The 22,980-nt window shown below is 36.1% G+C and overlaps 1 protein-coding gene across 9 annotated transcripts in view; it reads right to left on the reverse strand.

The window, feature by feature from the left end:
* CNTLN (centlein) overlaps positions 1-22,980 on the reverse strand; it is a 185,189-nt gene that overhangs the window by 147,468 nt on the left and 14,741 nt on the right. For 8 of the 9 annotated variants that reach the window (XM_085042179.1, XM_085042177.1, XM_085042175.1 and 5 more), the window contains exons 2-3: positions 20,690-20,778; positions 9,012-9,096 (exon numbers count right to left, since the gene is read on the reverse strand). In XM_085042179.1, the coding sequence (XP_084898305.1) occupies positions 9,012-9,096; positions 20,690-20,778 (174 nt within the window). The remainder of the gene's footprint in view (positions 1-9,011; positions 9,097-20,689; positions 20,779-22,980) is intronic. The other variant, XM_085042178.1, reaches the window with a different exon arrangement.

Genomic DNA, 22,980 nt, shown 5'->3' on the forward strand with positions numbered 1-22,980 from the left:
TTCAACTTAGAACTTGACTCCTAACAAGGATGAAAAAAACAATGAAAAATAGCAACTGACATATAATGGATTAAAATGTAACTCATGTAACAGTATTTTGAGTGTATATCCTATTATTAATTCTTACTTTTCCCTCCTAGCCTTCTGCCAGAACAGTCTTAAACAAATAAAAACGCAACCACAAATAGAGGGTAATTGAAGTGGTGGAGCTCACTTGATTTTCACACCACCAAAGTTTGTTCTTCCTTGTCCAATCCCATGCTCTCCAGGCTTCCCTGATATAAACCAATTTAAAAAATGGTTTCTAAGAAAAAGAAGTGTTAACCTGCAAGTAGGTATCTACAATCCATTCCCAAAATGAATGAGAATTTTTGAATGTCTATTTATGTCTATTTCTATCAATATCAACATGGTAACTTAGAGATGTATACAAGGGAAAACATTCTTAAAACACTGTCTATTCAAATGTGCTTTCCTACCACAAAGGTGCTGTTGGGAAAGGACAGGAAGCAAAGTACAACAAGATTCTTTAAAGCTTTTTTAAGAGCACCAAATAAAATAGTTCTACCGAGAAGCAGACCAGAAATACAAGCAGCTGACTTCATCCTGCAGGTGGTGAATATGCACGTCTCTGAATTCAGTCAGCCTTGCTCCTGTATTCTCACCTGACCCATAGATTCAGGAGGGGTCAAACAGCATAATCTATTATAAACACTGTGTTCCCTATTGCCCTCTTTGGATTTCTCTGGTGTGATTAATTTGGTGTCTTCAGTTAAGTTTGCTATCTTAATTGAAACACTTGATAGAATTTTTTGGTACCTGAACATGTGGTGGAAATAAACTGTGGCTTTATCCAACTCTAGCATCACACTTTCACTAGCAGCAATGGACCCATCCCTCACCAGCAATCTACTGAGTAGGTCACAGCACAGAGAAAACTTTTTTATTATGTGCACCACCTCCTTCCACTCAAGTGGCTCCTTACAACTCGAATTCAGCACATTCCTTCTCTCATCCGCTAAAACAAAGCTTTAATATTTTCTTCAATATCTTACATTCCTTTGTATCCCTTTCTCTTGGTTCCTTCTGCTGCAGGAATAGTGCAAGCAATCACTGCCAGCAGCTGTATTTTTGCATTGACAAGGGAGCCAAACACTGTTTCCGGCACATGTGGTTTTCCACAAAAGGCTTTACATCTCTGAAAGAAGGAATACAGAAGCTCCTTACCCTGCAAAGCGGAAATAATAGAGGTGTTTTTTTTAAAAAATACACCTCTAATTTGGAAATGAGACAGAATTTTGTCAAAACAGAAAACCTGTAACTCCATAATAAATCCAGCATCAATACCAAGCAGTATTATGTGTGTTGCAGTAATGCACGTGCTACACTTAGAAATTTACTGTCCATTTTCCTCTACTGAGCTCTCAGGAAAACTACAGCAAATGCTGCCAATGTAATCTGACCATCTTGCCACAGCTAGTGATTCTCTGCATCAGGACAGATCACATTTTCTATACATCCCATAACACAATATTGTACAGCAACATTGCTGAATAAATTTATTATCTGTTCTTTCCTCTCAGCAGCTCTACTTTGAAAAAGCAGCAGCACAGCCTTCTAGGTCAGAAAACAGAAAATCCTGAGTATCTTTCTATTCTCTATTCTCTCTACCAATTTCAAATCAAAACCAAAACCTTGGTAAATAAGCTTTTCTCTTATCTTCATTGAAGAGCACAATCTTGGTAACACAAGGCTTTGATTTTTTTTCTACACTTTCCTTTCCAGCAAGGCTTATTATACAAGATCCTCAAAGTGAGTTAGCCTCTGCCTCTGGAAGAGCGCATGGCGATCCAAGATCTGCAGGAATCGATACCTACTAGCATCTATGCCTGATACAGCAGTATTTCATTACACTCATATACATCAATGCTGCCAGATCAGGTGTAGTAAATAAAGAACAGCTGTTGCTGTGATCAACTCTTTTGACAAGCTCCATCCAAAGTGCTGTCAGCAGATTCACAAGGCCAGAATCTAATCTCAAAGGGCACTGCCTGCTTCTTTCTGCTACTTGATCCTTAAAGCATAACCATTTTCTTGTATTTCAGGAAATCTGCCTGTATTCAAATAAGAAGCCATGATATATGAAAAGCTTCCTCATCAAATGTCCCTAAACAGAGAACAAAATCCAGCTTCAACCTCGTAAAACCATACTGAATTTAGAACTGAAAAAAACCCCACACATTTGCATTAACTACAATGAACAACTAATATACTGAACATAGTAAAAAAGTTATTCTCTTATACAGTAAAAGCAGATTCCAATGGCTATAGAAACCATTTTTTGCTCAGATAGAACGCTACTTTGCACTGGCTACATGTTAACTATTCTTACCTGGACTGAAAAATAAATTTTCCAACTAGACACTAGCTGACAAGAGGATGAATGAGATCACAAAGATGACCTCCCTCTTCTTTCTAGGCTTAACTATTGAATTCTGCTCAATATTCAAGAAATCATGCATTTCAAACTAGTGTACTGGGCAGGGAACAAGAGACATCATATTTCTTTACTTACTGTACATTTTCCTATCTAATATAAGTGCAGGTACGATTTCAGGCTCTCTCTGTAGAAACATCACTAAATATAGAAAGGCTGAGTAATAAAGACCCAGAAGCTTAAGCCAGCTTCAAGAACGGCTACTCACACAAATTATTGAAAAGGTAAAGCACAGATTTACAGCACACCTGTATAAATACCCAATATAGCTTCTTTTCTGTAGAGTTAAGTAGAAAAAAGTTAAGTTTTACAACCATCTCCTCAAAATGTAGTAGGCTACCTCTCAGAATCATATTTTCAACTTGTAGAAAAAGCGTTCCTACTGGGAATTCATACAAAAATACTAATGAGCTGTAAAGGTATACTGTAATTTAGAGCTTATTAATTTTTTCAGTCAAACAAGCCCACAGGTATTAGCCATAGTCATCATACTACTTACTCAGGTAGCATTCTGTCAATAAATCAAACTCAGCAATTTTCAACTGTTTGTATAATTTTCTTCCCATCTTTCTTACTGAGATCAGGTCCTTAACAATGCTTCCTTCCTTTAATTTTATGAGAAAACTAACTAGAAGATGCCAAACAGAAAGGCACAGAGACATATTCACTGATGCGATTCAAAAGGTGCTACATAAAACACAGGTTTCACCACTGACAGCGGATTCCTTTTCCAATGTACAACTTCAGTCACTTTTCTTTTTTAAGAAAAAAACCCCTGTGTTTGTATTCCCTTCAACATGGTTTGACTGCATGTCCCGGGTTAATGATAAAACTCTCTCTCCTCCGAGAGCGAAGGGCCCTGACACCCCCTCCCCCACCCACAACAGAACCTCTCAGATGAAAGTGAAGAAAAAACTATTTATTTAACAAAACCACGCAGAGTGCCCTACAAGGCACAGGGGAAGGGGAAAAACAAGGTGAAAGGCAGTTATTCAACCTGATTAAAAAGTCCTTTTCTCAGACGCAGTCCCTCTCCTCCTCGCCCCCCACCCGGGGCCGGGTGGAGCTCCCCGGAGAGCTCTGCTGTCCTCTGGCCCTCCTGGGTCTCCGGGTGGCAAAGCAGATCGAAGAGAAGGGGTCCAAACGAGGAAAAAGAAGAAGAATGGAAAAAAACGGGAACAGAGCTCACTCCGACCCCCGTCCAGCACGCAGTCTCTGCCGAGCGACGAATCCTCCCCCGGAGCGAGGCTTGGGGAAAATGTTTTCAAAAAAACCCGCGTTTCTCTCCGCGGCTGGGTGCAGTTAAAGGGACAGGACCACACATTTTTTTTCTTTCTTGGGCATATAAGCCAACGATAGGGGATAAAGGATTATCATATCATCAATCCAAGACACTGCAGTATCTACAAATCTTATTCACCAAACTTTTTTTGCAAAGAGTTTATAAAATTCGCATAATCTCAACACTGCTGACACATTAATCTGAACTCCTTATTACCAAAATTACCCTCATGTCCCTCATTACACAAGAATAATCAAGCTTATATGCTACTGAAAATAAAGTGTTTAGGTGGTAATAATGTCTGTATACATGTCTTAATTTAATAAAAGTATTTTATTACAAAGAAAAATACAATCAGGTGAAGGTGCAAAAGTTAAGAAAAATTTATCAGTGTTAATTAATGCTTGGAGGTAGAATTATGCTTCTTTCAATTGGACCTATTAAAGGGGCTTTAATATAGATTTGCACAGCAAGCTGAAGATTTTCAAGACCAGATAATGAGGCAAGCTAGTACTATTTTAACCCCTCTAGAGTATAATCAGTTGATAAGGTTTTGAAACGTTACAAGGTCTAGGACAAAAACATTAGCTTTAGTTCCTCCAGATCAAAATTGAAACCTAATTAATTAACAATGTTATAAGGAAAGGTTTACTGCTATTTTAACATGTCTTTAATATCATCTTCTAAAGAAAACAAGTTAAGATATTTTATCTATTGCATGAATGGCAGAAGACTGTTCCCTGCTCCAACATTATCTGCTAAACTAATGGTTTGAATTAAAAAATTTCATACATTCCTTCCAAAACCTCACCTTACTTTTTAGGGAAAAAACAGCATCAATGATCTACTTGAGACAGACATAATTATTATAAATTAAATACAAGAGATTAAAAATGTTTCCAAATAAAAGGGAGAATGAAAAGATTTCTGCAGCAAAGTATCTATCAGCCTTCAGAAGAAGAATAATTAAAATTCTAAGACAGTGTCCTAGCCACTTAAACATAGGAGTTAGAAATTGTTTTCCTTGAAACAAACAGAGAAATGATGCATGTATGTCAGGGATATGTAACTGCTGAGAAAAGAGTTTTCAGATACTGCATAAAACAAAAATAACAGCAAAAATATCAGTATAGCAATCTAGACATTGATCTCAAAGGGATAAGATTTTTACCACACAGCATTTAGAATAAATATATCTATATACCTGATGAGACCTAGCTGTGACTATAAGAACCAAAAATTACCAATAAAACAGGAAAAGTAACCAATTAAACAGAAAAAAAAAGAATTAAGCACAAAGGGAAAAGTACAATGGAAACTCAAATACAACACATTCGGTGCTGAATTTAAGCACAATAATGGAGGAGAATAATCTTAAGTGCTTTAACAAATTTATTTGAACCTTTAAATAGTACATCTTTAAATGTTCCATACTAACTCATATTTAAAGTATTTCACACATTATGAAGCTATGAAATAAACTCATGATAAGAAAAGAGTCTTATTCATGTATACAAAACTGAAGATTAGATCACTGTAATTTAAGGAAGGTGAAAAGCTGAAGTTGTACTAAGTAAATAAGTCAATGCATATACTCCATTCAAAAGACACTGGAAAGCAGAAGCTTTGAAAATTTATGATTTACAGGCTTTTTTGATCCCTAAAGCCACAAGTCCCATCCTCATGAGTATCTCAGCATTTTTCTGCCCTGTTAGGTTATACAAATGTGATTAAAGACCATATTACTTCTCAACATAAGCTTCCAAATTACTTTTTTTTTTTCATTAAAACATTAAAACATTAACCATTAAAACAGAAACCATTCTAATACTTGAAACATCTCATTACAAATTAAACTCATTTAACTTTCAGTATGAACTAACTACATGGATCTATCTCATCTGGGCTGTGGAGAATATGCTCTCATATTTACAGAAATTCTGTAAGTCCTCTTAGCCATGTCATGATAAAGTCTAAGCATAATACAAGACAAGAAATGTGATCTCATATTCTCCTTATAGGGTTTTGTTGTTATTTCTAGAAGTAATACAAGCTTACACGTATGTCGAATTATGAGATAGCACATTTTATTTTCCTTTTTTTCCTTACTCAACATTGATTTATACAATCAGCTTTTTGATGGCCACTCAAATTCCTAGTATACAAACCCTACAACAAATTATATTGTTGCAACTGGTATCTCTGTATGATGCATGAAGCAGAAGAGAAAAACAACTGAAGACATAATTGGCTAATCTCAACTTCCTAGACGTAATGAATTAGCAGACTGCAACACACAGCCTTGAAGTCTTTCTGTATGTACTTTACAGAAAAGAACATCCATTACCATTGCTGTCAAAATGCACATTTTCACAATCAACCTATTTGCATGGTAGTTAAATAAATAGTATCTTTTCCCCTTTAGATGAATGAAGAAGGAACACACCCAGTAAAACAAAGTAAGTAGGAATGCTTCTTACTACATTTTTTAAGCCAGCTCCATTTTTTGATACCAGATTACCAAAACCACGTGCTCAGGAGACCATCCCTTTCTTGTTTCAACCCAGCAGCATCCCAGCCAATGGAACAGGCACAACAGTCAGAATGACATCACCTCTGTACACTGTTTTTATACACAGCACTGGCACCATCTGGCGCCCTTCACAACCCACCCCCCTCCCCAAATCAATGAAACTGTAAGGGAAGCTAATTGTAGGGGCTGCATAGAGTTGTGACAATCATCAAAACAACAGCTTCTGCTCTCCTCACCTGTTAGAATCACCAAATCACAGCACATTCTGATTTGGAACCAACCCACAAGGATCATGAAGACCCACAGGACAACCTTCAGAGTCACACCATGTGCCTGAGAGCATTGCCCAAAAGCTCCTTGAACTCCGGCAGCCTTGGTACCACAGCCACTTCCCAGGGGAGCCTGTTCCATGCCCAGCCACCCTCAGTGTGAAGAGCTTTTTCTTGATACCCAACCCAAACCTACCCTGACAACTCCAGGGCATTCCCTTGGGTACAGTCACTGGACAACAGAGGCAGATCAGTGTCTGCCCCTCCCCTTACCCTTACCAGGAAGTCATAAACCACAATGAGGTCTCCCCTCAGTCTCCACTTCTCCAGGCTGAACAAGCCAAAAAACCTCAGCCACTCTTGGCTTATCATAATTCAAGGGGGCTTTCCCTCAAGGCCCTTCACCATCTTCATAAGTCTCCTTTGGACACTCTCTGATAGCTTTGTATCTCTCATATTGTGGTGATCAAAACTGCCTCCAGCACTCGAGGTGAGGCCACCCCAGTGCAGAGCAGAGCAGGACAATCCCCTCCCTTGCCAAGCTGGTCATGCTGAGCCTGATGGACCTCAGGACAGAGTTGGCCCTCCTGGCTGCCAGGGCACTGCTGACTCTGATTCAACTTTCTGTCAAAAAAGGATCTCCATATTTTCTGTGGGGCTACTCTACCCTCTCATTCCCAAGTTTGCATGTACATCCAGGGTTGTACCATCCTGTTGATGAACTCTTCTTTCCTGGCTGCCAGTTTTCCATGGTTCTAGTTAAACTTACCAGTCCCTCTCTATTTCCATATGGATGATGTAAATGCATCACACCATCAATTTCACATTTCTGATCAGTTAGAGCTTCAGCTTCTGAAATTGATCTGAAACCACAGAGAGCAATCTCATGGAGATGCACACTCCAGGTTCAGACACTGCCACAGCAGGCAGCTTTCTTAAAAGCACAGTACTGCATTCATATTCCTATAAATGTCTTCATAGGTGATGTAGCACAGGCCTGGAGGGCTGCACAGGCCAGCTCCCCCCCGGTCCGGGGTCCCTGGTTCGTGTAATCCCACCGGATTCGGGGCGAGCGGCCCCCGAGGTTCCACGGCATGGTCTGAGTCTCCAAACCACGTCAATTCAAGCAGGAATATAGTGAGGTGAAAGAAGAACTGGACTCCATCTCTGTTCTGGCAGAGAGGTTTATTTGGGGTAACAGGGAAAAGGGAGTTGCAGGGGAGGAGAAGGGGGGAGAAAAGGCTGGGACAGGATAAGGGCTGCCAGCCCAGAGATGCAGAGACCTCGAGCTGATCCAGACATCGCCTTATAAAGGGAAAGGAAGGGGAGGGACTGTCTCCCCTAGAGCCAGTCCCGGGGAGTCTGAAGGGAAGACAGGCATAGGGAACCCACCAATAAATTTCGGGGTACAGCAGAGCATATTTCAAAATGAACCAATGGTATACAAAGCAGAAGGACAAAAGAGCACATGGAATCCTGAAACCCCACATTGCTACACATAGGTATGTTGCCTTTCAGGTAGGGACAGTATAGAAATGCAGGAATAATCATACATTTCTGGCTTCTAAAAATTACGTGTGTGCATGCATCAAACACATTACACATCACACATACAGCCATGAGGATGTGACAACACACTGAAACTTCAGCCACTGCTGTAATATAAAAGTTTATTTAATAATAAACAGTATTTTATTTACTGAGTTATTTTAGAGATAATTACATATTTCATAGATCTACATATTATATGCAATGTAATACAATTCATTATATCTCACATATACTGGATGCAATTCTATAGTATATAAAGTATATAATATAGATTATGTATGTGATACAGGTAATATACTATATATACTATACATTATATAGTCTCTATAAAAAACAATTATATAATAAAATATAATGTATCTACAATATATCTGTAATACATATAATGTATCTATGTTTTCTATGTATTTGTCTAAATATGAATTGATGTAATAATAAATAAAAGGAGAAACACGCCACCAGCTCAGTGGTGTTTCTTGTCAGGCAAAAAGTGCATCAGACCTTTTTTTGTACTTGTCAGGATGGCAAATCTTACCAAGATGTGCATGGGCACATTACAAAGCCAAACACAGTCAGAGTTCTCCTAGACTTAAATAAAAGTTTAGGCTAGCCCACATGGTAAAATGAGGCAATGAACTGACAGGATTTTTCAGAAAAAGTTTAATCTAAAATCATAGGAGTTTAATGAAAACTAAATCTGTTCCGGTAACAGATCAACTGTTTGAACAACACGGAAGATTAGCAGAAAGTTATAATCTCTGAATCACTCATAACTTTCTTCTTAAGACACAATCACAAACACTTTTCTCATTTTAAGAAATAAGAATGTGATGTCAATGACAGGTTTTCTTAACTGCTCTATTTAAACATAATACAAACCTGTTCTAGAGTTTCTATTTTGCTGTCTTTGGCTTGCAAAATCTCTAAAATTCTTCTGTCCTTGACTTCAGCTTTCTGTTTTTCTCTGGAAACAAACAAAAAAATAGACACTTTATTAGTCATAATTTGCAGTTAATAATTTGAATTTTTCATGTCCTGATAATGAATGTCATTTTAAAGCAGAGAAAATTAAATTATCTGAAGCTGACAGGCCCTGAAGAATTAATCAGGGAGCATATGGCAAGTGACAGCAAATTACATCTGTAAACATCTAACACAACTTTGTTCAAAAAGAAACAGAAGTAAGCAGTCTTAATATTTTAAAAGCAGCTGAAATTATCTGTCTCATTCTTTCTCAAATGCAGAAAGTGTACTTGGACATAGAATGGGCAAAACTCTTTTGTCCCTTCTCAGCAATGTGGAATCATCAAGCTACTTGGGTTTGTGAAGTCCTTCTCTCAGTAACATGGCATTTTTCTGTCTGAAACAAAACTTTTGAACATCATGGATAATTATTTTACCATCTTCCACAGGGACAGAATCTGTAACATTTACCAGAAGAAAAAAAGTTCAGAAGCTTGAGTAAGGGGGAAGAGAAGAGCCACTCTGTGTGGTTAGTAAGTGCACAGCTATTACCATCTCAGCAACACGTTATATGATGAGGGCTGATGACTCATTAATGGTTTGTTAAACAAAGCACGTCATCTCATTGCTATCTTATTTCATAAGTGAGTTTCAAATAGTGATGCCCTTACTGGCTTCTGTTTTAGGCAGAAAGAAAACAAATGTTGCAACAGTAAGGATATTCAAAAGGCTTATTCCCTAAAAATGTCCAAATACTTCATGCAAATGCCAGCACCACAGGTGACAGAAGTAGAAATTCATTCAGATTATCCCTGTTCTCACAATACAGTTAAAACTTTCATCACGGCTGATATCAGCCACCTATGGAAGCCAGAGTATCCTACTCGAGCAACTGTACCAAATAAGCAATGTTTCAGAGCTGGAAGGGAATGAAACACTAATACACATGAGTCCGTAAATCTGATCTAAAGTGAATGAAAATATCCAGCTGCACATAAAATGCTAATCTCCCAAAGTATTTTGTAACAGCGGCCAATAAGGATAGTAGATATATGGAAATTATTTTTCTCCACTATTAGGTATCACTGTGTAGTCTAATGCTACCAGCTATTTTAAAGACTAAACTACACTGTCAGGCTATCCAATAACATGGGGGTTTTTAATAAAGTTATATGACTGCTAAAATACCTAGTCTGATCTTGAGTAAACAAAAAATTAAAGAAAAATGGTATGGAATTTAAAGTGACAATTTTGGAAACTCAGGTCTCAAGGCATCGTAACTCAAAATAGCTCTCTCCAATTGCAAATATAGAAGCACTGATGTGTTGTGGACTTGAAGAAAACTAAGAAAAACCTATCTGAAAAGGTATGCATTTAAGCTACATTTAGCTTAGGAAAAATAAAAATTTATGAGAAGAAGTCTAAGCAGGTGTATGACATTAAAAAAAATCTACTTCATAAAGAAAATAACTCAACACTGTAATGAGAAAAGTCAGATCATGAATATTCAACTAGTATTCAAAAAGATAATTCATTTCTGAAATGTATATACTATTTCAACTGAGACAGAAAAATGAACATCAGATAGTAACATCACAGCATCTGATCACCTGCAATCAGAACCACCATGCAATTGTAAGACATGAGCAGTAAAATAAGTAGTGCAGAACAGTTTTTCATAGTTGATCTTTGACCACCTACAAGAACAAAACTAAGTAGACTGCAATTACAGAAATTCATGCAAATATGAAACGATTTCATGCATTCCAAGAGTTACGCTGTCCTTTCAAGAAAAGAAGAAGAATTAAGCACCAAAGCCAAAAGAACCAACAGGTTTCAAAACACCATAGGTTATGAGACAGATTCACCCTGTTTATAACACATATCTAGCTAACAGAAGTCACATTCTCAGCCATGTTTTAAAAAACAGTAAAAAACTTTCTGGTAAGTACATAAAACTTCGTACTACAAGATGTCAGGCAACCTTAAAGAACAGGAATTAGTAAGCAAAAATGTCTGAATAGTTTATTTGTGTAACAATTAACCCAAAAATCTGTACATGTTCCTGAAGGAGACATATTGCTCATGACACACAATGGACATTATTCCCCAACATAAATGAAACAAAAACTGTTCCAATATAGAAATGTTAATGCTTCTTCATACTTAGTTATGTTGCTGTGGGGTCCTAAATGGCTATCAACAATTACACTTCCTAAAAGACAATAGTTACAGTAATCAAACCCCAAATATTTGGGGAGCAAGGTGTCACTCTCTCATAAGTATGCTACTCCATAATCTATCTAAGGAAGTGACAGACCTATATTGATCTATGTCTAAACTATAGGAAATGTAACATGATAAATTTCCTCAGGTCTTAATTCCAGCTAGACAACTTAAGAATTTCAGATTAACACACACACACAGCTAGTTGATCCAACATCCTAAGAGCTTCAGAAAGTAAAAAAGAAAGTAGATCTTTACTACAAAGTACTTAGAATAGTCAGGGGCAGACACAGAAAGAATCATACAATTAACAACAAACACACACAAGCCCCATGATCCACTGAACAGCATTGCCTCCAGCCCTCAGAGGAATCCTAACCTTAAGTCTACCACCCACAATACGCCATCATCTTCCCAACTCTAACCATCATCTCCTCTCTCAAAGTCAGTCTTTTGTAAAACAAGACCAAATCAAGAGAAAAACTGCATAATTAGCTAGCCTCCTAACTCAACCATGCAATCATCACTTGAAAATTATTATTAAACTTGTTTTCTAATGTCTTAATTGACCTGAAAACCTGGTAAGTTAGGTAAATTTCCCCTAAGGAACTTTACACTTGGGGGTGGGTGGGTGTTGATTTTTTTAAAATTTATTTTAAGAAGACAACAGAAAGAAAGTGAATAAGTAAACCAAGAACCAAGTGAAAGAACAAACTGCTCTGACATATGCACACCTAATTCTGATTTATTATTGGTAGTCAATAATCTATGGAACCCTCTGACCTTAGGACATGGTTTCACAAAAGGGCTTCAAAGAATAAAGTCTGGGACTGGAGAGGAAAAAAAACCCAGATCACTGTTAAAGCAAAAAATGTGCCTGTAACAGAGATACACGCTAGCCAACAATGCAAAATGCATCTCAAGTTAAATGCAGCATTTCCTGCCTATCCAGTGCTTGGTAAAACACTCCTTCAAATAAAGACATTAAAGAACATGGTTTATAAACACAGATCTATCATCAATATAATGAGTGGGGAAAGTTTCAACTAATTTAATTTTTTTTGCCTTTATGATGTTTTCTTTCAAGCTCTCTAGATGCCACATGCTGTGCTAATGCCCCCAAAAACAGCTTCACAAGTAACTATCCACAGCTAAAGAAAAATGTTCTAATAATTAGAAGTGAGACACACAATGGACATTGTCAGAAGCCTAAAGCATAAACTGCAAACTCATATGCAACTTTATCAGCAGTTTTTCCTCATGGCATGGGATGTTTTCACATGCTTGTTACAGGATAGTTCCCCACAGACACTCAAAACAGTTTATCTGACTGCAACTTACATATATTTGGATCTGCTGTCACACCTTAAAATGAGACTTGGTAGGAATTGCAGTAATCACCTATTATTTTTTAAAAGGGTAACAAATATTAAGAAAAAAATCTTCAAACCACTTTATTCATTGAGCTGTTATGTATTTTAAATGTATTTTAGAAGTCCACTGGAATACAGGGAGAAAAATTCAGGCACTGTCAAGAAGCTGATGATGATCAATGACTGAGACAAACTCCTGTTTAGCTAATTAGAATCACTGATGAGCAATAATGATGTGAGCTAAGAATATTTGCAGACTTCTTTAGGATGAAAAATGGAGTGAAGAGAGGCTGTCAATTTGTACAAGTTTTAAGCTCCAAATAGTTTTCCCATGAGTACTACCTATTTTAAATGTTTAACACAGATGCATTTAGCTACAAAGATTATCGAGATTTAGCTTCCCACAAAAATGAAGAAACTGAGAAAATATTCTTAAGCTTGACACATTTCCTGTGTTATGATTTTCTTCCTGTATTACACCTTACTCATTATGCAACAAGACAATATTCTTGATGTTTTAATGGCTTGCCAAAGATGAAACATTAGACTATGAGAAAACACTTATCTACAAATGAGGTACAAAACCAGCAAAAACCTTAATATTTTAGTAGTGAGAAGTGTGTTCAAGTTTCTAAAAACAACACCCTAAATTCTTCACCAAATGCAGTATGAGCAAAGAGGTATCCTGTATTGTACCACAGGTCTTAATCAAACAAGCACTTAACCATTTGTCAAGAAAAAGTAACTTGGAGTTGTACATAATTATGTCACATTTACATCAATTAAATGAAAATAAATTTAACTAATAAATTGAATTTGCTTTTTACACGTTTCACAGAATACTGAATCCTTTCAGTTTTCCAAACTGCTGAATTTAAAAAGAAAATTAATTAACAAAAAAACCCAAAAAACAAAACAACAACCAAAACATTCCAAAACCAAAAACGTATCTACAAATTTGGCCTTAAATAGAAAGTTAAGATTACACTCCAAACTTTGGACAGTATGGTAAAACAGTAAATGCTAATGTTAAAATGCTGCATTTTAACAGTATATCTCCAACGAATATAAACTGCTTCTAGAAACATTGTTACTTTTCAAAGACACTTTGTTGATTCTAAAGGCTGCAGAACTAAAACGGCTATTAAATATCAGTTTGTGTGATGCAGCTTAAATTTAATTGCCTTATATCCCTGTCCTCCAACTTCCAAGTATTTTACAGACTTCCACAATACACACGTTCTCTGTTTGTATTAATTAGATAATTAATCACCCATGTGCAAAGTGAAGTTGTAGAGCACAGACTATCAATGTTATGGTAAATATGGCACCAATATTGTAATTACTATGTACAGTCACATCCCTCTGATTGCACCGTCAGTGGTTAGCAGAAACACAGCCTATGCCTTATTCTTCCGAGCAGAAACTTTACTGTATTTCCATCAGGATTAAGAACTGCTTTAAAAAAATAAAAAACCAAACCACAGAACCAGAGTTAAACAGTTTTCATTTAATCAAGAGTTTAATTGCATCTAAGATTCTAGAAGATCCTAATAATTCATGATGAATTACAATTGATATACATCTTTTTCTTTTAATACTTAAAAATAGTACTTTTAAAAGATTCAGACAGCACGGAGCAAAAAGGAATTTAAATGAACACCACATATTTTGCACTTTTCTAAGATAGCAGTTACTTTCTATAAAAAAATATATATACCTATTTTTGATTCTTTACAAAAATAATTTATGATCTAATTACAAATGTTAAATGAAATAGTTTCCTTAGCAAATTATCTACAGAGCTAGTTCAACATTACATTATATGTATCAAAATGAAAAGGCATCATTACAAGAACATAAATTTTCTTGCATCTCTAACTTGATTGATTTAATTCATTAGATGGTGTATTAAGGAATAAGCCTCTCATTTTAAGCATATGATGATGTCTTATTTTAAGCAACATCTATTTCACACTGAAGTAGTACAGAAAATAGCGACATTTTTGCCCAGTAATTTTGCAAGCATTTTTCATCTAAAATACGCAAGTCTTTTACAGTGTTCAAAATATCAGCACTTCAGAACAGACTGCTTTAACATCTGCACATCACCAGGGTTTCCCCCAAGGATTTTTAAATGATGCCTGCCTGTGCTGAATAAAGTGCTAACTTGCACCTTGCATTTCAAACTGTGTCCTGAGCAGCCATCCAGTTGGTACAACACCAGCTGAATTCCCAGAGGCCACTGTTCAATCAGGCTTGACTGCAATTATCATGTCAATATTTTGTGCTCCGATATGCAGATATGCACACACGCAAACTGCATAATACCTTCTTCTCCATGGAATGTTGACTTATGTTCAACGTTCTGAGAATTTTTAATGAAACAGGATATTAAACTTTCATTAACTGTAGAAAATCACAATTATTTGACCTTAGCCAAAAAGGTTGTACTCTTACGCTCTATTATTCTGTCCACTGTATTGAGTGATAATAACTGGGTAGTCCACTGTATTTTAAATTCAGTGACAAAATGGTAATGGCACCTTGTTTACATGCTTGTCCTCCTGTCATTGTGCTTCTGGGTAATTTATAAAAGGGTGTTCTAAGAAAGCTTCTGCCCAATGTGTATCAACTTTCAAAAGATGCAAGATACTGATTTTTAATTTTTTCAATTAACATAGGCAACCTACAGCATTCATTCATACAGCCCATTCACTTACCCTATTACATAAAAAATACTTGCTATTTTCAGTACATCTGCATGTCATCAGTCAGTGAAGAATCTATGTTAACCTGTTTATGTTTCTTTCACTATTTGCTATTCACAGGATGCTGCAAACCACAGTGTAAGCTCCTGCAATTACCTTTCCAAAAATTCTCTGGTTATTTTTGATGTCTTGCTTTTCAGCCATATTTTTGTCCATCTGTTCACCTTTAGACAGATGTAACTACTCAGGAAGAACAAGAACAAAACTCTCAATCGCTGGCACTAACATTCAGACTGCCACTGTTTCTTAGAGAGGCCTGAAATGATAAATTCATTCTTTCCTTTTGTTAAGACCTGCAATACATAGCACACTTGAAATTTAGATGTGGAAAAACCCCTGTGTGTAAGGCAAGCTTGCCAAAGGTGTCTGTAAGGGTATCATCTAGCACAATACAATCCCCACGTACATCTACCAAGTCTTGTATCACCGCCACAGTTTGATCATTAATGGATCCTGCTACATCCCCTTCTACAAGAAAGGAAACAAATCAGCTAGAAGCCCTAGAGGAAAATTAGTCTGTTGACTCGTCAAGATTCCACGTACTATAGAAGGAAGAGCCTTAAAGCAGAGCTCTGAAGTTTGCAAAACTATTTCAAAACCTTTGACACTCTCATCTGAACCCCAACTCCATTTCAGTTTACACATACATTTAGCTAATAAGAGCTATTTTCTTGCACCTTTTTTTTAAACCCTAAAAAAAAAATCTTTCAAAAGGCAGTGAACTAGAAATAGCATACTCTTTACATAATATTGAGATCAATAGTATTTAAAGTAGCTGGAAAGTATACTAACATGAGTGGTAGTTTTACAATGGCTTGTTTGAAAATACCTGGAGGCTTTTACATATCCCAAAGGCATTTCTCATTTGCACAGTAAAGATAATTTTTTGTTTATATCTGAATATTAAATTGGGAATATAGTTACAGTTATCCAGCAAGAACTGCAAAGACTGCTGAAAAGTATAATATCATTGGTGTATTACAGGAATCAGCAGCATAGCCATAAAAAGGTACAAGCTACATTTTTACAATTTTAGGGCAGACTAACTTCTATTTTGGGACCATGAAAGCATTTGAAAATAACAGACAAATAATGGCAAGGTACTAGTAATTTCCGCCTATGTCCCCCAAATTACATCTTCTATATTCTCCTTGTTTGTTTGGAAAAAGATATTATCTGGAGTTGTCTAATGCTATAAATATAAATTACCTTACTCTGAAGCTAGTACTGCCCACTCAATTCCTCCTAATACATATTTTCTTTTCTTCATCACAAATCTGTGGGGCAAGTTGTAAGGTTGTAAGTGAACATTTTGTCCTGCATTATTTTATTCTTGTCACTGTAATATCGTGAAGAAAGCCTGGCTGTCTCTTTCATCAATTTAATGATTGAAATCCACTGGACAATATTATTTGATTCTTTATAGATATATGATCTAGGTTTCCCATGCCTGTGTTTTTTTAGATTCTACCTGCCTCTACTACATATCTGGCTTACGACCTCAGGCAGTCTCTAACAATGATTTGGTGGGGACTGTTTCTCAGTTGTGGAATTTTTGGTGGAAAGAACACACTGAAAAATGAAGCTATGCAAACAATGGTAGTACCCATGTCACAAAAAGAAATTTAAAAATGTTTAAATCCATTCCATTCTGCTTGTTTCTATCTCAAAATCTCACTGCAAGGCAGAAAATGTTATAAATTTGGATATGACTGGGTCTCTGTTGTTCATAATACAGAACATAATACAGAAGGAAAAAAAGTCTCTAAGACTTAAACAGTTTTTATAACATTTAAGTGTAAATTTCCAATTTCCAGCTCATCTGATACAACTGTGTAAAATATAGAAAAATGGGCTGCAAGCAGCAAAGATGCTCCCAAGTGACATCCCTCAAGAATCATTTCACTTATAACTGTTATGTGGTCATCCCATCTCTTAAACTCTTTAAACTAATGTATTTTTTCCTAGATTAACAAAGCCAGAAAATCTCTTGTCCTGTAATTTTCTAGACAGCAGCAGTGTTAGATAGCAGATTCCCTGGAAAGCCAATCTACGTACTGGAACTAAGATAAACTGATACTAGCATAAAAAAAAATTATTTACTCCAATAAGGTAGGGAATAAGACAAAAACCTTTCTGAAAGGATAAGAGTGTGAAGAGGTACAGTCATGAAACTGAAGTTACTTAGGAAATCATTATGGAAAGTAATAACAGGAGAAGTTAGGATAGAATATATGGGGCTGTAATTTGGTTGTGCAGAAGATTCACAGGTAAAGCTGGGCTAGAAACTATTTCCAAAGTGGCAATTAGACCATTCTCAGGCAAAAGAGATGAAGCTACATCAATTAAAGACAAAAATATACACTATTGCTCCATCTGTCAAATCAAAGCAACCCCAAAGTTCAAAGTTGTGATTAATAAAACTCCTATATACTGAATTGGTTTTATCCAAACCTATTCCAGGATTCTCAGGAGTAACGATAAGACCTAAAAAGATGCTGTGGAAGCAATTTCTTCTTTCTTAATTCCACAGTTCAGAGAAGCATGGAAAAGCTGTGATATACACGTATAGCCTTGAGTTCACAAAGGTGTTCTAAAGCATTAGTGTAATTCTAAGAGAGTAGAGGACATAAAAAAAACTAGACAAGCATGTTAACAGAAGTATATTGGAAGCGTTTCACACACAAGCACAAATCACCAGCCTCTATACAGTGGAAAACACATACAAAAAATTCAGCTTATGCTTGCGTGCATCAAGGTGGTATCTACCAGCCCCATATTCATTGCATCAATCAGGATAACACAAAAAATTACCACATTTTGTTCTAAATAAAACATAAAATAATTTAAAGCAAGGGACAACTATCAAACATAAAAATATTCCTAGACATGAAGAATAATAAACAAAGAAGAGATACTGTATCTTATACAGGCACACAATTGAAATAATAATAATAAATAATTCATTTATTGACCATTATTTAAATGTATGCTTTCTATCACCTCTATGCTTCAATTCATCCTAATATTCTGATTATTTTTATATGCAACATGAATAAAGAATGCAAATAAGCCTGAACACCTGTTTCTGTCTTCTTAAGCCTCACGCCAAAGAACTACAATTTTCCATATTGTTCAGCAATCTAGAAAATGTGGTTAGGACATTAAAGATTTTTAATGTTTTTAATATAATTGTGCTTATATATATGTAATGTATGTTCACATATATTAAGTACCATATTCATATATTTAACCAGTTCTCTCATTTTTTATGTTTTGAGAAGATGAATTCTATCACCACTGTCCTCATGAAAACATGACCAAATTTTATTATGAAACAAATCATTACAATTTTGCATTTCAACATAAATGAAGGATGCTATAAATTTGTGCCTCAGTCTTCATCATATATTAAAATGATTTCCCAAATCAAATATGCAAGCAGTAATAAAAATAGTATACTGTCTAAACAGCCAAGCTACTACTCTCTGCAATTATACAGCCCAGTATAAAGCCAACAATTACCTGATATCATCATTGGTGACCACATGTGAACTCCCCAATAACAGCTGCCTTAAAATAAGCTGCATGTCCTTACACCATCAATTTCTTCCTTTGGATATGAATCCTTATAATATTAGCTCTAGTTACATGATTGCACTGTATTTTTGGACAAAAACTTTCATTGCTTTATGCTAGGCAGAACATGGGACAACACTATAGCAAAGAGTGACTGAGAGGGGATCTCATCAATACATAGAAATATCTCAAAGGCAGGTGTCAGGAGAGTGGTGTCAGACTCCTATTAGTGCTGCCCAATGGCAGGATGAGGAGCAGCGGCCATGAACTAAAACACAAGTCTCACCTCACCATGTGAACGAACTTCCTTGCATTGAGGATGGCAGAGCACTGGAACAGGCTGCCCAGGGAGGTTGTGGAGTCTTACTCTCTGGAGACAGTCAAAACCCAGCTGGACACATCCCTGTGTAACCTGCTCTAGGTGACCCTGCCTTGGGAGAGGGCCTGCGCTAGATCATCTCCAGAGGTCCCTTCAAGCCCTAACAATTCCATGCTTCTGTGAAATGCACTCCCAGCTAAAGGAATTAATGCTATATTTTCACAAGTAAAAGAACATGTACAGATGAAATCCTGAAAGGAAATACGTGAACATCAAAACATGCCTTCTAAGATCAAAACACTGAATGGAAACCCAAAGGAGCCAGGACCCCTCATGAATCTGTAAGAAGCTTCCCAAGTAAAATTGGTAGGTCATTTTAAAAAGTTAAAATCCTATTTTTTTTCTTTTCAAAAAAATCCACTTTTTCATTTTAAAAGAGGAAACTCATGGCACCCTAAGATAATTGTTTCAATTTTGACAGTCATCTCATTCACATTCTCTGTATCTTTGGCCTACAAAAATTCTGAATTTTTATTAAATATTAGCGCTCCAAAACAATTAACTGCATACTGTGATGATTAACTTTTATAGGAATCAGATAATACTAAATATCATGAAAAAATCATCATCATTAATATCCTCAGAGGAATAAGCTGCAGAAAAGATCCCACTTGTCTGCGCTAATGGAGAAGGAAGCTTTTGACAGGTAGTTCTTCCCCCAGAGGATGGCTGGGCACTGAACAGGCTCCCCAGGATAAGTGGTCACAGCACCAGCCTGACAGAGTTCAAGAAGCATTTGGACAATGCTCTCAGGCACATGGTGTGACTCCTAGGGTGTCCCATACAGGGCCAGGAGTACGACTCAATGATCCTGACCCCTTCCAAGTCAGCATCTTCTATTACCAAGTCTTAGCTTTTCACTTCCTTAAGAATTCAGATAAACATAATATATACATGTAAGTGTTATCCAACAACTCATGATACTGGAAAATGTCATTTACCTCCTCCTGCTCTTTCAACAGGAAAACAAGATATGAGGTACATTTGTCATTTAAAAATTGTATTCAACTGCAGCACAGCAATCTCGGTGAGAACACATTTTAAAGCATGCTTCAACTTTCACCAGACAAAACAAAACTTGCAACATATTCTAGGCACTCTTGACAAAATTTCACAAAACTTTTTCAACACATTTTTGGAATTCTACATAGTTCTCAATTAGAAAGATAAAGAATATTTATCTTTCTTACTTATTTAAACAACTTCCATCAGAAGTGGAGGTTGGGTGCTTTCGGTTTTAGTAACATGTTAAATCTTCAAACTCACCTTTCCACAACCAAGCTGACAGCTTGAGTAAGATCTGGATTTGACACTTGGAGACATTTCCAAAGAGACCACACAAATTCTTTATCAGCCTTAGAAATAGGAGAAAAAAAAAAAAAAAAACACATTACATGTATAATGCCTTTTACAAACAAAAGCTATACTGAGCATATTCAAAAGACAATTACAAAAAACCTCCTATTCTAGCAAGAATTCCCTGCAAGTTGCTCACTGTTCCATGAAGGACAAAACCACAGCAAACGGTTCTCTTGAATAAACAAAGTTTTAACCACACAGAATTTTGAAGTAAAACAAACACCTACAATCAACATCAAAAGAGTATGCAATGCAACATACAGCAGTACAAATTATATCATTCAAACAAGACTGCCTTATGCTATACCTAATACTGTTACTGACACAATTTCTATTAAATATTAAGCCTGGAATACATGCTTCAACATTAAGTTTTACCACATGCAGCTCTTTATTTCAAAACATGCAGTGAAACAGTCTTCCAACACACACTCATCTAACCTGCAATATACAGAAGTTTCTGAAAAAAAATAAAGTGAGAGGAAGAAAACAATATTCTTTACAAATAGACTACAGAAAGTTTGTGAAAACTAGACATCGGATAAAAGCTTTCCCACATTTGTGTTTTCTACTACACATTAGTTGTTATTTCTCACTGGTGTATTCTTATTCCAATATGATTTTATTACTGGAAGCACCAATATTAGTTATTTTACAATATAAATCCATGTGTTAATTATATAAAAATGTTAGGGGAGAAAAAAAAAAGTCAGCAAAAGATAAAGACCAATAAGAAAGCATGTGTACATAAACCATAGTCCAGACTAGGACTAGAAATTTACTAAAACAGTCTAACATAAAATTAGGGACTAGTAAGCCAAACCCATCATATTGGCAGCTAGACCTATTCAACAGGCAAAAATCATGACAGTGAAGCTATGTCTACTGGTTTTTTAGAAACAGAGAATCATTTAGACTGGAAAAGACATTTATGTTCAATGCATCCAACCAGTAACCTAACATTGCCAAGTCCACCGCTAATCCCTAAGTGGCATATCTACGTGGCTTTTCAATACCACCAGGAATGGCAGCTCACCCACTTCCCGGGGTAGCTTGCTCCAACGACTGACAAGAAATTCTTTCTAATGTCAAACCTAAATGTTAAAAACCAAATTGCCACAAAGATCTTGTAATTCAAGACCATTATTAGCTTATGCAAAATGTACTACACCAGAAAGAGTTCTGCTTTCTTAAAAGCAGAAAAATTTCAACTAACTGTCTTTCATGGATTGTACACAGTTTTTAAAATGTTGACTGTGTTTCTTGAATTTCCAAAACCAAAAAACTTTGTGCAGAAAGAAAAGAGGAATAAGATGTCTTTTAAAAACTTGAAAAAACCACAATCCTTCTCTAACCAAACTCAGTTACTAATGTAAGGACCCTTTTCAAAACCAAAAGTGACCCTGCTGCATGCAAACAAATAGTAACTAAGTGGATTATGGTGCCCTATAGTGCATGACCACATTCATTTTTGAAGAAAGGTAACACAAAGCCTAAACCGTACACCATATAATTAGTAACTCAAATGATTTCACATCAGTATCCAAGTCTTTGTTCAATACAAGTGTTAAAAATAGGGTAACTTTCAGCTCAGAACTAAGTTAAAAGATAAACAGTAAGCACCATCTTAATTGGGTTACTCAGCAAATGAAAAAAAGTACTACGGCTCATTGCGTGCTATCACCTTATGCACTTAGTATCCTGAAATTTATGCATCTAGTGGGAAAGACTGTAAAAAGTGTGCACCATTTCATGTGTCCTCAAAAAAACGACACCATCTCCAGAAAATGCCTTGTCACGCCACCTGAAGAGTTACAATGTGTACACTGTGAACTAGGCATGACCTACAGCTTCTTTTCAGGTAGAAACAGAATAAAAAATAAAAATTATTTTTAGATTGGGAAGAACTGCTGTAGCCTTCCAACAGGCACTAGGATCTACACACAAGGTGGATTCAGAGTAGTTTTAACATCTAAAAAAATACTGTGTTTATGCTGCAAAGTCAAGAGGAAAACAAACAAAAAACAACCAAACAAAAAACAAGCCACAAAGCCAGACTAAACTCCACTAAACAACAGCAAAGAATATATGATTTCTTTTTAATTATTTTGAATTACATCAGTAGTTCTTACAGGCTAAATGATAGTACTTTCACAGAAACAATTAGGCTGGAAAAAACTTCTGAGATCATCGAGTCC

Source organism: Lichenostomus cassidix, chromosome Z (assembly GCF_008360975.1).
Source record: "Lichenostomus cassidix isolate B80296 chromosome Z, HeHo_3.0, whole genome shotgun sequence".
Taxonomy (NCBI): domain Eukaryota; kingdom Metazoa; phylum Chordata; class Aves; order Passeriformes; family Meliphagidae; genus Lichenostomus; species Lichenostomus cassidix.